This window comes from Xiphophorus hellerii, chromosome 8 (assembly GCF_003331165.1).
Source record: "Xiphophorus hellerii strain 12219 chromosome 8, Xiphophorus_hellerii-4.1, whole genome shotgun sequence".
NCBI lineage: Eukaryota > Metazoa > Chordata > Actinopteri > Cyprinodontiformes > Poeciliidae > Xiphophorus > Xiphophorus hellerii.
In genome coordinates, this window is record NC_045679.1 from 26,848,108 (window position 1) to 26,862,251 (window position 14,144).

General features: G+C 38.0%; 2 protein-coding genes across 6 annotated transcripts in view; one reads left to right on the forward strand and one right to left on the reverse strand.

Moving 5' to 3' along the window:
* Positions 1-6,209, forward strand: part of slc4a5b (solute carrier family 4 member 5b) — a 35,715-nt gene extending 29,506 nt beyond the window's left edge. For 4 of the 5 annotated variants that reach the window (XM_032570431.1, XM_032570429.1, XM_032570432.1 and 1 more), the window contains 6 exons: positions 69-141; positions 230-298; positions 534-707; positions 1,764-1,928; positions 3,889-3,941; positions 5,632-6,209. In XM_032570431.1, coding sequence (XP_032426322.1) covers positions 69-141; positions 230-298; positions 534-707; positions 1,764-1,928; positions 3,889-3,941; positions 5,632-5,917 — 820 coding nt within the window. In that variant the 3' untranslated portion in view covers positions 5,918-6,209. Of the gene's footprint in view, positions 1-68; positions 142-229; positions 299-533; positions 708-1,763; positions 1,929-3,352; positions 3,457-3,888; positions 3,942-5,631 lie in introns of all 5 variants that reach the window. The other variant, XM_032570433.1, reaches the window with a different exon arrangement.
* A 2,095-nt stretch (positions 6,210-8,304) lies between these two features.
* LOC116724769 (polyubiquitin) lies at positions 8,305-12,850 on the reverse strand. Its single transcript, XM_032570498.1, has 4 exons — positions 12,822-12,850; positions 11,561-11,570; positions 9,431-9,460; positions 8,305-8,879 (listed from the first exon to the last, which is right to left on the reverse strand). The coding sequence occupies exon 4, from the start codon at positions 8,870-8,872 to the stop codon at positions 8,411-8,413; it is 462 nt and encodes a 153-aa protein (XP_032426389.1). The 5' UTR covers positions 8,873-8,879; positions 9,431-9,460; positions 11,561-11,570; positions 12,822-12,850; the 3' UTR covers positions 8,305-8,410.
* Between the last annotated feature and the right edge of the window lie 1,294 nt (positions 12,851-14,144).

Consider the following 14,144-nt stretch of genomic DNA (forward strand, 5'->3'; position numbering starts at 1 on the left):
AAAAACTGAAACAAAGCTGATTCTACTTGTGTCTGGAGGCATTACAAGAATGTCTGGTTATTTTGTAGGGAGCAAAGGCTGACAGGCATTCTGGTGTTTGTGCTGACTGGACTCTCAGTTTTCTTGGCTCCCATCCTTCAGGTCAGTGGAAAGATTATGAAGAGAGTTACTTCCATCATTACATCACTTGTTTTTCTTTGACTCTTTCTCGCTATGCTGTTCTGTGTAGTATATCCCAATGCCAGTCCTGTACGGAGTCTTCCTTCACATGGGAGTGGCATCACTGAGTGGCATTCAGGTACGTTAAAAGACTATCTTTTTTTTTAACTTTATGTTCAAATTTAATTTAATGTTGTAAGTAAAAAAATAAAATAAAAATAACAGTATAAACATTTATTTTAAAAATGTGAGTCAATTAAAAACAATGAAATTTTGTCTGTACACCCAATATATCTGATTGGGTGTCCTGGGTGTAAAGACTAGGTATAAACATCCTATAATATAGCAACTTGTTATCCATCTTTGTGTTCCAGTTCTGGGAACGCATGAAGTTGTATCTGATGCCGCCCAAACACCAGCCGGACTTTTCCTTCCTGCGCCACGTCCCCCTGAGACGCGTCCATCTCTTCACACTTGTCCAGATTGTCTGTCTGGCTGTCCTCTGGATCCTCAAGTCCACCTTCCTGGCCATAATCTTCCCAGTCATGGTGGGCCTCATGTCTGTTTAGCTCTGCCGTTTTTGTCTGTTTAGCTGTGTTTTTCAAGTGAACTTCAGTCATGGAAACAACTTGTCAATAACAGGGGAGTCAGATGCTAATTTACTATACACACCATTATAACCAGAGTCATCTGTGGAAAGCAGCATTCATTTTTCCTGCTGCTGATTGGCTGTACCACCAAAAGGGTGGAGACTGTTCACATTAGCTTGTGGTGATAGTGCTGATACAGTTGTCAATTTGCACGTTAATCACTCTGTCCACTTTTTCGCAATTCTGTGATTGCAAAATATTAACGGAAAATTCACAGATCCTCGCGTTTTTTCACCTTGATGCATGATTGCGAGTTTATTGCAAATTTTCTGCACAATTGTCAAAAACATTGAGTTGCATTACATTACACTGCTGGTGGCAGTGTTTCTTACCTCTACTACACTGCTACCTCAGATTTACTTGGTGTCCTATTATAGTCTGATCAATGGCGAGTTACAAAATTTAAAAAAATCACATTTACCATCACACATAAGTGCAAACATTGCAAAATTCCTTGCAAATATCTCTAAATTGGCAGCATGAATTCAATGAATTTGGTAGCAAAAAAATCATAACAATCCTAAAATTCTTGAGGGACAGATTAATACATATTCAGATATGGAGAATGAGCTGCTAAAGGCAGTTTGAAGTGATTTTAGAGGGAATCTCAAGCATTCCTGGACTTTAAATATTTATGGGCAACAGTTGTCCTAAACCTCCACAAATAGCGGGGGTCCACCATACCAGATCAAGAGTTGCAACTATTCAGCTCTTGAATAGTTGCAACTAAAAAGCAAATTAGTGGTCCATTTGCTTTTTAATATGCAAATGGACGACTAAACTAAGTGACTGTGTTGTGTCAAACCTCCTAGTCAGCACAAGCTCAAGTCTTTTCTGACCTTACAAGTCAAAGTAAAACACATTTTTACCAGCAGAGCTGGCAACAGCAGTGTGACAGCAGATTTCATCGACTTCCCTCTATTATTTTATTCATTTGTCTTGCGTCGTGAGTAGATCCTGGGTCTGATGGTTGTACGGAAGCTACTGGACCTGATGTTTTCACAACATGACCTGGCCTGGCTGGACGACATCCTGCCAGACAAAGACAAGAAGAAGAAAGAGGATGACAAGAAGAAAAAGAAAGAGAAAAAGAGCGTTGAGCCGGAGAGCGATGAGGAGGTGAGAAAACGGAGCTGCTATGGCAGCGTCTTCTCTGATAAACCCACTCTTACTCTAATGTCCAAAACCGTGAGTGTGTTTTTCTGGAAATTGAAATCACGTGCGTCACTCCATCTGTGTGTTGCTTCTGGCTTTGTTTTTTTCTGACTAATACTGTATGTTTCTCCTCTCTTTCCCACAGTGTTGCTGAAAAGGCACTGTATAACACTTACTACAGTCTTCTTGTCTGTCCATCCTAATCTTAGAGGATTTATTTTGTTTCACACTTTCCTGCACCATAGAAACAGTCCATTTGCTTATTTAGGCCCATTTTGTCTTTGCTTTGACATAGAAGAGGCTGATGATACTCTGCATCTTGTTACTGTTAATGTAGCTCACAGACATTTGGTCAGGAATGAGTTTGAAGGGATTACTCAAAAGTCTAAAATCGCATTTAAAAAAATCCTAGTTTTGGACTTTCATAGCGTCACTGGGACGAAAGTTTGTCTTGTGTCTTTGTTCAAAAAGCCTCCAGTTCCCGATGAAGATAGAAAATGGCTTAGATACATTAGATATGTTATTAACACAAGAAAATAACTTTTGACAGGCAAAACCAAAATTTATGGGTAATTGGTGCAACATTTTTGACAGAAGTCAAAGGTCTGACACAACATTAACATTCATTGGCAGTAACACCAATGTGGAGTACATCTTGCTTTTCTTTAAGAAGGAAGTCATTGACAGATTTTTCTTTTAACCTGGGCTCTATATTTCTTTTTTTGGGGCAGAAATTTGAGATAAAAATATTCAATTATTGCCAAATCATCTCTGAGCTGAGCATCAACAACAGATCAACCTGTTGCAACTAGGATAAAACTTATCTACACGACTTTGGAAAAGTATTTACCCTCATGGATGATTTCCTCTTTTTTTTTAACTGCATTTATAAATCAATCATAATGAACAAAATCTGGCTTTTCTGGTGAAAATAGACACATTTCTACTAAATTAAAACAATTAAATAGAAATATATTACATGGCATAAGTGAGTGCATAGATACTCATCTCCTTTAAAGTGACTGACCTAATTCAACAGAGGTCTGTCCAAGTGGTTCTAATTTTCAGGGTATTCTGTATTTGATATTGGGTGTTATGGGGCTATACTTCAATTTTCACAAACCAATCCTTTTTGGTTTTATGTTTAATAAATAACGGCATCGTGCAATATGTGGTTTGTGTTTTTCTACTCATAGTTTGATTTAAATAGAAACTTATTTTAACATGAAAATACTAGACCTCACAGAGGGTGTATGCACTTTTTACTGTACATCTTTGTTCTGTTGACCTGTGCATAAAGGAGTATAGGTCCGAGGTTGAAAAACTGTCTAATGCTCCTTAAAGACTTGAGTTCTTCCTGCATGCCAACTGCTTCCTGTTTCCCTCAGTCCATCAGTCCGTCCTCAGTGAAGATTCACATGGAGGCCGTAGGCCCCCACACAGAGTCAGACCCCACTCAGGTTAACCCCCGCATTAAAAACCAAACCTCTGAGTGAGTAAACCAACCACTTCCTCTTCCTTAACAGAATCTGTCATCCGTTACAATTTAAGTGTTGTAAGTGTTAAGTGTTTGTATCTTTGATGCTGTTTCTTAGTGTGACAGGTTGGACTGTCCATAGAGTGTTAACAGAGCTATGATGTAACGGGATGTAACTATTATACTTCGTCAGTGTAGACAAAGTGTAACACTTATGTAACTGAGAAAATATTGCTGACACTAGATCTGTTGTGTTTTGGTTATAAATAAGAAATCATCGTCGCGCCAATAGATCTAAAATAGATTTGTTATCTACGGGAATCTTTTTTCTAACTCTGCCTTCATGTCTTTGTGTTGTGTTTTCATGTACATGCCTGTGTACGCTTGCCTTGTGTCGTTTCGTGCGCATTCTCTCTGTTGGTGTTACGTGCATGTGGTTCATTACAGGAGATGAACCCTTACTCAACAGTCCCGTCGGATCAAAATGAACTAGACCGCAGGTACTGTGTGCTGAAACCGCCCGTCCAATCCAGAGAGCCGATGGATCCTCCTAGCTAGGGCAACACCTCCACAACACCACACACACACATCGCTGAAACATAGACACACCCACACACAGCTGCTGTACCACTTATACCATGTGTTCATACATGGGTGGTGAATTAAAATCCTTTTCAGAGTAAGGATTTTAATTGTTGAGAGAATTTTGATAGCTTTTATTGTTCAAAAATAAAAGACACACGATGCTGGGATGAGTTTGGATCAGACAGTAGAGGGACCGTTCTCACATTCTGCCCTGGGTCCCATATAACCTCTGGGTAGCCATGGGATGCTGCCATGATGTCAGTCAGTGTACTCAAGCATCAGTGCACCAATTGCAGTTTTTAAAATGGGCAAAACTTTGGAATGACTAAGTCACTAACACCGGGGGGAAGTAAATCAAGTGTCTACGGATGGTATGAACCTCCAGTTTGACTTACTTAGCTAATGGTTTTATACGTTTCATATGACTCACAAGCTGCTTTTCCATCATAAATGTGCACAAATCTGTCAGTATTCCACTAATGTCAAAAAACTACATTTCACAATTGCAGCTTTTCCATTAAATAGGAAACACAATTAAAGTCTCACATGAATAAGTTTGTTCACAAGATAAGTCATTAAAAAACAAGCCGCTCCATCATCCTCCCACTACTGCCAGTCGTCCTTTTCTTCACGGTTTGTGCCAGTGAGACTTATATGATGCCAAAAGAGTTTCCGTTGTAGTTTTCAAAACTGCCATGTGTCTGTTAAGGAAGTTTATTTTCGAAATGTCAAATTGCACAATTGGACAGTGGAAATGCAGCCTCTGCTTTAGACCAATTATTCTAAACCCACTTCCTCTATAGTACATCCCGGCATTAAAATTTTTTAATTTACTTTGAACAAGTGTACTGTATTAGCATCCACATGGGGACTTATTCATGACTGAAACTTCATCTGTTTGCCTGGATATTGTTAATAGTTCTTTGCAGCACTAAGGAAATCTACAGAAGAGGATTAAGGCCACTGGAAAAAGAAAAGAATTCTGACTTTAATTTAAGCATTCTGACTTTTTCTTAGAACTTTGACTTTATTTGGCCACGTAAAAAAAGATTTCTTAAATCAATGGTACATACGGAACAGGAAGGGGAAAAGGAAGAGGATTCAGATTTAATTTTGAAACAAAAGTTAGAATTCTTTTTTTACTAATCCTTATCATATTCTGTAGAAAACCAATCTCAGCTCTGCGTGATGCAGGATAATTATGAGTGGACTTAACAGAAATGAAATGGTGGTTCTTTAAAATGATGAAAAAAAGAATTTAATAGTTATTAATCAAAATAATACAAATTGTTTTGTGGCTCTAATTCGGTTATTGCTGGACTGAGAGGAAAACTTGCTCCTTGGATTGTGAAGGCTACAAACCCCTGGTTTACTTAATATTTGAAGTTCATGTGTTTAATGAAGAGAGTTTAAACATATTCATTATTCAGTGGCTGTTTGCCTCTTCAGTTTCCAACATGTTCAGAAGAAACCCCAAACATTTTTATAAAAAAAAAAAGTAAAACAAAAAAAAAGAAAGAAAAAGGATTTGCTGCCAGACTGTTGACCTTCTTTGAGAATAGAAAGTAAATGATGAAGAGTAAAAGTGTCCCCGCTGTTCCCCAGCATCACTCTGCACCTGAAGATCTCCTGCCCCCCGTCGCCCACCCCCTCCCAGACGAGCCTCACCTCCGGGGACAATCAGCCTCAGCGCCCGCCGCACCAACCGGTGCCCCAGGTCAGCATCCGCTTGGACTCAGACTGCGACCGCGACGATTCTGGCTTCTTCTCCAAACAGCAGCGGTGCAGCCCGTACGCCGCCCCCAGCCTGCCACCGCCCGTAACGCCCAGGGGTTGTCGCCGGAAACAGCACGCTCACTTCAGAGACTCCTGCGCAGAAACCATTCTATGAACAAACAAAGCAAACTGCACCTTGTGATCTTCCTTTGTGTGTGAATTTAAACACGTCATGTATAACTCAGCCGAACGTGAAAACACAATACGTCTGTAACACTTTTCTGTCCAAGTGAATGAACCCGTTGATCCTGAGGTGAACTGAAAACATAAATGCATGAACTCTCCCACCCCAAGAACGCTGATTGTTTCTGAGCAAAATGTGAATTATGCCGAGTTAATGTAAAGAGTAAAGCACATCCCAACAATTGTAATAAAATGCTGTTAAATTCTATTTGTTTAAATGCAAATTTGATGAGGGAGGTTCTTTGCCTAATCTTACCTTGAATTTATACTTACATAATACTGTACAAAATCACATTGTCATTCACTAGTCTCTGTTTAATAATTTAATCCCATGCACCTCACATTTAGTTTCAAATGAATCTGGTGACATCTTGAAACATCATTATGACATTATGAGAAACTGCTACACATCAGGAATCAAAGCTGGATTTTTAACATTTTAAATGAGATCAAATATAATAAATGTAGAACAGGAACAGCTAATTTAGTGTAATTCTTGAACCACATGACTAGGCATTAGGTTTAATTAAAATTTATTTCACAAACTGACACGATTGAGAACCATGATATTTTAAAGGGGCAGTATTATGTAAAATCAGCTTTTTGAGCTTTACATCATGTTATTTCCTCACAGACATACCTGGTGTGTTGCCTTGACTCCTTCATGCATGTTGGAGAAATCCTTTAATCTCCATGGAAACCATGTGCAAAATGCCTGTGTGGACCTAGCTCCACCTTTGATATGACCTTAATGACCTTCTCCCCAGAGCTGCAGTTTCCAAGCATCTGCTTCACGGAGCAGCCCTCCCCCGCTCGGCTCCTTCAGACTAGTCAGCAGCAATTAGCGAACACCTGGTGGAACTGCACATCACTTCACCTGAGCTCATTATATGATCTACTTCTCAGAAAAACACTGGTATGAATGTTAAAGGGTGAACAGCGATGTGATGACTTCCTGAAGGCAGAATGTTGGAAAGAGGACTTCTTAAAGAGACAGAGGCCCAGTTTCAAGGCGCTAAGTTACAAACTTAAATGTCATGTTCACATTTGATGTATATCGCATTTTTATAACTGAAGGCAACAGTTAATTGTGCTATAAAATGATACTGTGGCTGGACAACATAATACTGCCCCTTTTAAAACCTCTGCATAGAATTTCTTTTCCCCATCATGTGAACCACATTACTAAAAAGGCTCACCATCGCCTTCACCCGCTGAGAAACCAATGTTTCCCGTCTAAGACACGTTTTACACATCATCCATTTTATATCCCCTCCTGCTGCAGTTTTATTATAATGAAAGCAAAACTACCCAGAATCAACCAGGCCGGTAAAATCATTGGTTTAGTTTAAAGCTCAATCCGCTGTCACCAGGAACGCTACACAGATCAGTCATATTCACCGTTTTTCAGCTTCTTCCCTCTAGGAGGCGTCGCAACATTCCTTTCCAGTAAAAATCGAAATTTGTTTCCTCTGCAATAATCCTTCCAAATAAGTCTGCATAGTTTATGTTTTTAGTACAAAACAGTTACTTAGTTTAATCTGAACAGATTTTTCAACGAAGTTGTCAGAATGTCATGTCCTGGACAAAGTTAAACTACAGCAGATTGAACGAGCTCCCTTATTAAAAACACTGGATGCTTGTCAGAGAGCGATGCCAGCTTTAGTTTTGATTTCATTCATGACCTCAAGTATCTAGAAGTATAACCACCTTCTATAAACAGTTGTTGACTCAACTGTTTATGTTGGGTAAACATTCAAAACCTTTTAGCTCTGGACTAAAGTCGAAACGTTTACACCCAAGTTTTGTTCAGTCATCTAAAATGGACTGAAATATTTGAAGCATGTCAATTTGGACTTTTAACAATGCTGTCTATGACCACAGGTAGTCGTTTTAGAAAACCTGCATAGGTTCAAGGTGAGGTCTACACAGCGAGTGGGATGAGAGTAGTCCCCATCATGCTCCTGTGTCAGTCGAGCCTCTCCCAGTCGGACATGCTGAGGTCAACATAAAGGTCATTATTGAATCACAACAGCAAAGTTAAAACATGATTTCATTAGCTTCAGTTAAAAATTCACTAATGGAAGCAAGTTTTGGTTTGAATTTTGATTAGGAAACAAAACATATTTTTTACCCATTCTTAAGTTAAGACTAATGTTCAGTGAAAACTTTGAAAAAATTCCAGCTAAGCAAGTCTGCATAGTTGAGGCACATTTGGACTTTTAAAAGGCTAACTGACCTGCTTCAGAACATAATACAGTTTTTACCCCATTGTGAATATTTGGTTAATGAACCTAGTTTTCCAAATGAAACAACTCATTCAAGTCAGGAATGTTTCAACTTTATTGATATGTTAAATGACAACTATGTGAACAAGGATCAAATCTCTTCAAAACTGAACCCTAACATCTTTGCTAGCAGGTCCTCAGCGTCCTCCCCTCAGGCGGAGCACCAGGTGGAGGGTGGACTCCTTCTGGACGTTGTAGTCCGACAGGGTGCGGCCATCTTCCAGCTGTTTGCCAGCAAAAATCAGCCTCTGCTGGTCAGGAGGAATGCCTTCTTTATCCTGAATCTTTGCCTTCACGTTCTCAATGGTATCACTGGGCTCCACCTCCAGGGTGATGGTCTTCCCAGTGAGGGTTTTCACAAAAATCTGCATGCCTCCCCTGAGACGGAGCACCAGGTGGAGGGTGGACTCCTTCTGGATGTTGTAGTCCGACAGGGTGCGGCCATCTTCCAGCTGTTTGCCAGCAAAGATCAGCCTCTGCTGGTCAGGAGGAATGCCTTCTTTATCCTGAATCTTTGCCTTCACGTTCTCAATGGTATCACTGGGCTCCACCTCCAGGGTGATGGTCTTCCCAGTGAGGGTTTTCACGAAAATCTGCATCTTCACGCTACAGGATATAGTAGTCATTTGAAAAATTAAATGCTGTAAAGGCCAGCACAATCATTTTTAATATTTCAGTCAAGAAACAAGAGTTTGATAACTATACTGCTTTTCGCCTTCCTTGAATGGCAAATTTACTAAAAGTCAAATTTTGGTACATCACAGAAAAGAGCTGCTCCAGCTTCAAATCAGCCACAACCGCGTCTCACCGCAGCGCTGCCAGCAATGTACCGTGAATTATGCTAACTAGCTACATTTAGCCTGCTGGTGCGAGTCCCTTTGCTCTTCACAACCAGTTAGCCGGTTGTACAGTCCGACATAAATTCACTTGTTTTGACTCAAAAGTCGACATTAAGTTAACTTCTTGCGGATAAACCAGAGAAAAGTAGTAGAGATAAATTTGCAGTTTGGTGACGTCAAGCCAATTTGCGTTAGTAACCTCACTTAACAACCCGGACATATATTAAATACAATTTTAGAACACTAATTTAAAATAGTGAGATATAGACAAACGACCAGGTTCGTACGAATTACTAATTTAAACGGAACTTGTCTCACCTGTTAACTTGGTTCAACTCTGGCAGAATACAAGTACACCTCGCTGCAGCAAACAGAATGGGGCGGGGACGGACAACTGTCAGTCTCATACCTTATATGGAAATGGGACTATTTCATTCCGGAAATGAAGGGGGCGCTAGTGACACTATTTCCTGTACCGACCGTGTTATAATAATTATACTAATAATAACGTATTTTATTTGACAACGCCTTTTAAAACACCCAAGAACACTTTCAACATTAAAAATACAAATTAAATAGTAAAGAAATGGCTACAAAACGTGATATGTCACGTGGTATGTCTGTCACGTGGTAAGTCACTTTTTTTATTTTCAAATCTTTATTAAATCTTTATTTAAAATTATATTAGTAACAAACAATCTAGAATAAGCAACAATAAGGAAACATTATGGAGATGTATTTATCTATCCTTACACCCAATCTATCTCAAACAAAAGTAATAAAACATGAATCAAATCAATATTTTGGAGACAAATGTACATTACATTAAGAGCACATTTATCCATCCATTAATTATCATGAATTATCCCCATAGTTGGGTCATGAGGGCTGCTGACCCTGGACAGATCGCCAGTCCATCGCAGATTAAGAAAACAGATATAAACAAATGAAGTTCAAATAATATATTTTGATGTTGTGAATGGTACTCTTAAAATAAATAAGTTAAAATCTAAAATATAATAGCCTCTGGCTTATTAAATAAGAACTAGATGGAAAAGAGGTTTGGTCGGTAAAACATTTAGTCAACAATTTTGGCCAACTTAGTACGTCCATTCACAGAGCACTTTTGTTGTTTATTTGCCAAATATCTTTCTTATTATTCACATTGTGAATATAATTTACAAACAAACCAAAGGACGCCTGAACTTCTAACAAGTGCCATTCAGAAAACTAGAATATTTTTGGCTATTATCATTGTTTACCATAATGTCTCATTGGAAACTTTTGCTATAAGGACTCCAGTTCAACCAGTAAACTGATTGGTGTCCCACTATTCCATTTAGAAATTCCATATCAATTCTATCAATTGCAATCGATTCATAAAATAAAGACCTTAAATATCTAATTGTTGCAAAACCCAAAGTGATTCATTTAAAACTTTAAATGTAGCTTCAACCTGGAAAGACTCACACAGAGAGAAAGTAGGTTTTAGAAAGTTTATTTGACAAGAAATAATCTTTGGGGCTCGGATCCCGGCAGTAGACGCTGCGCTGGTAACTGCCAGAGAGAATGATCTTTGTTCTATATGAAAACCTTTTTGAATAAAGTCACTGGTTACATAAATTAAACCAGTGTGTAATTTCTAACTATAACTGTCTTCATCTCACCTGCTCAGCCAATCACCTGATCATGTGTCTCCATCCCAGCCTAACGGCGCCGGGCTCATCTCTCTTCATAAAGTCAGGATACCTTTAATCTTATGTTTGTATTATGACTTTGTAACCGAACAATATGTTTCTGTATGTGCTTACTTTATTACAAAAAACCCCAACAGTTGATTCTGACTGTTAAAACATAAACAACTTAGCTGTATGTCAGGTTTGTAAAAAAATTTGTATTGATTCCAGTCATTGTTCAAAAAGTATAGGAAACATTGTATTTACACATATAAAATATTGCAAGTTATTAACTTTGCTTGCATTTAAAATGTTTAAAACAAGGTTATCCTATTGTTAAACAACGCTGTTACAATATATTTACAACTACTTTATTGGTTCTACTCTCTCCAACAAATTACAGCCACAATGTAACTTTGTGTGGAAACGGCACCATTTCTATGAAAACTAAATAATGTAAATCAACTGAGCTACAACAAAAGGAACATTCAAAAATGTAAATAATATTGAAAGAACACATTATGAAAAAGGATGACTGCACACGTCAAAGGCAAATATTATTTAGCAGAAATGATTTAAAATGGCATGTCACAAAAAAAACGAACAATGTGTGACAACTGAAATGTGTGAAAGACAGTGGAAAGCAACTAATGTTCTCCTTGCATTCAGTATTGACAGTCAGTGCAGTGTCCAGGTCGGCCATCACAGTAGTAACCAGGGTACTCTCCTCGTCTTCCATCGCCGGTGAAGCCCACAGTCTTTATATCACCGGTGGCAGGAAAAACACGTTACAACCGCAAAAGGAATCCGGTTTTCTGCCTTGAATGTTTTTTGAAAATTTGCCCCAGTTGATCTCACCTGTTAATGAAAAATCGATTTCATGTAGTTGAAATCTAATTTCACATGTTTTAGGTGAAAAAAGTCAAAGGTCCTTACCATCCAGCCAAGCAAAGTGAGTCTTCTTCCTGAAAACTGGCTCAGACACAACGGCTTGAAAGGTCTTGCAGGTCAATGCCAAGGTGAGGTAAGCTGAGTCTCCCTGTGCTGGTATCACCTCCTGGAGAACAGCTTCAAGAACATTCAGAGGCATCTGAAAAAAACAAAAAAACAAACAAAATAAAAAATCACATTGCACATTATGATCAGTAAAACAGTAGTTAATAATAGCCATTTCACCAAATACTTTGTTACTCTTACTTGTGTAGTTTATTGCAGTTACTTACTAAAACTATATTGAAGTAGTGCTACTCGTCATTAGAGTATCACATCTGGGTACTACACCCAACTATAATGGCAGCTGTTAGTTTATAAAATATATTAGACAGAAATTTAACATTGGTGTACAAAACATATTTAAAAAAGATCAACCTTTAAAAATAAAAGAGAAACACTAGAAAACTGGTATGTAAAAAATATTTTATATTTTTCAAGTGTAGTTATACATACCGTTATGTTGAACCATAGCAGTTTGTGCTAAATGGTTCTGTAGCTTGTATGAGCAAAGGGGACAGCAATATTTATGTTCATGTTGCAAATAGATACGTGGATCTGTATAATGAAAATAAAAAACAGTTTGAGCATAAAATACATTTCTCAATTATACATGTTATCTACTTTTCTATTTTTATCTAATGGTGCCCAGCGGGATAATAATTAGCTATGCTACATGCTAAAATTAGCCTTCCCCTGTATGAATTATGAATTTCACTAGCTCTTAATTATATTTTCAACCTAATCTAGAAAAGCGTATTGATTTACTATGTGAAAAAATGTAAGAAGGTAAAAATACCTTTTGTTGACTTTGTGAGTTTTGCATTGTTGATCGTGTGCCGAACACCAGTGGAAAAACCTCTCAAACTTCTTTCTTTCTTCTTCTGTTCCTCTTAACTCCGCGTCTTAAGGTATTTATACTAGTGATTATGAAAATAGCGCCCCCTTCATTTCCGGAATGCAATAGTCCCATTTCCAAATAAGGTATGGGACTGACGGAAAGGTCCGTCCCCGCCCCATTCTGTTTGCTGCAGCGAGGTCCATTATCACCGCAACTTCTTCTTCTTCTTCTTCTTCGTATGGCGGTTGGCAAGCAACTTATTGATGTGCATTACCGCCATCAACTGGAATGGAGTGTGGATCGGGATGCAACATATACAGTATATCCCCCCCCCCATATATATATAATAAAAATAAAATAAAATAAATAACAAGGTCACGTACAACCACAGAAGTGATGATAGCTTACGACAATTAGCCACAAATATAAATACAAAATTATATTTTTTATGACAATGGACAATTAAAACCCTTTTAAAACAGGACACAGCTCATAAATTAACATTTTCTCAAAAGTCTGAATTATTAGGCTACAAGTACTTGTGCATTGTAACTGTGAAGTTAGTCAGAGAGTAAAATATTGTGTCTGAGGATGACATAAAACCCAACTTAAATATGTTCCAGTTATGGCATTAGTTGATTATTGATTATAGAATTTTCAAAAATCGAATCTGAACTTTACAACATCTGGGAAAAATGGAAGTCAATCATAAAAATACCAAATTCTTCAACCATTCATGAAGTGCAATTGACAATAAATATTTCTTTAGACATAATACAAGACACAGAAGAATGCCTATTGCAATAGTGCTATTACAATACAGTTCTTCAAATGTCTTTCTAGATAAAGGCACTTGGAAAATTTTGTACTTTTGTTGTTGCATTGCTATAAAAAATGTGAAAACTACTGCATTAACAGAAAATAACAAATTCATTTTTGAAATGTCAAATTGCACAATTTTAGGGTTAATGGAAATGCAGCGACGCAGATGCTTTTACTTGACCTAATTCTGAAGCAACATCACAAGACTGAAGTCAAAAACTGAAGAACATTTAGCTTCACAATGTCGCTGGAGAACCTGTGAATGTCTTGAAGGATCATTGTACGTGCATATCAAGACAGTGAGAAATGCCATCAGCTTTATCCTTCAAACTGAACAATTACAATGTTTCCAATGTTGAACCATTTTTCTCATTCAGGCTCATCATGTTGGATTGAAGAGGTTCCATGAGTGTTAAAAAGGGAAAACCTGGGAATTTATTAAGCAAATTTATTTTCAAAATTTCAAATTACACAATTACTGCATATGGTTATTGGAAGCACGGATGGTGACGCTGTAGAAAGATGGCTACATTAGCATTCATGCATTCCACCGAACTGGACTTACACTCAGGAGGCTTGCTATCACAGTGCTAACGCTGGAATTCATTCAGAGCGGCCCTTTAATTCACAAAAACTTGTAGAAGCAATCTACACCTTAATGTAATAACTTTGAAGGGTGAGCAAATACCTTTGGCAATGCATA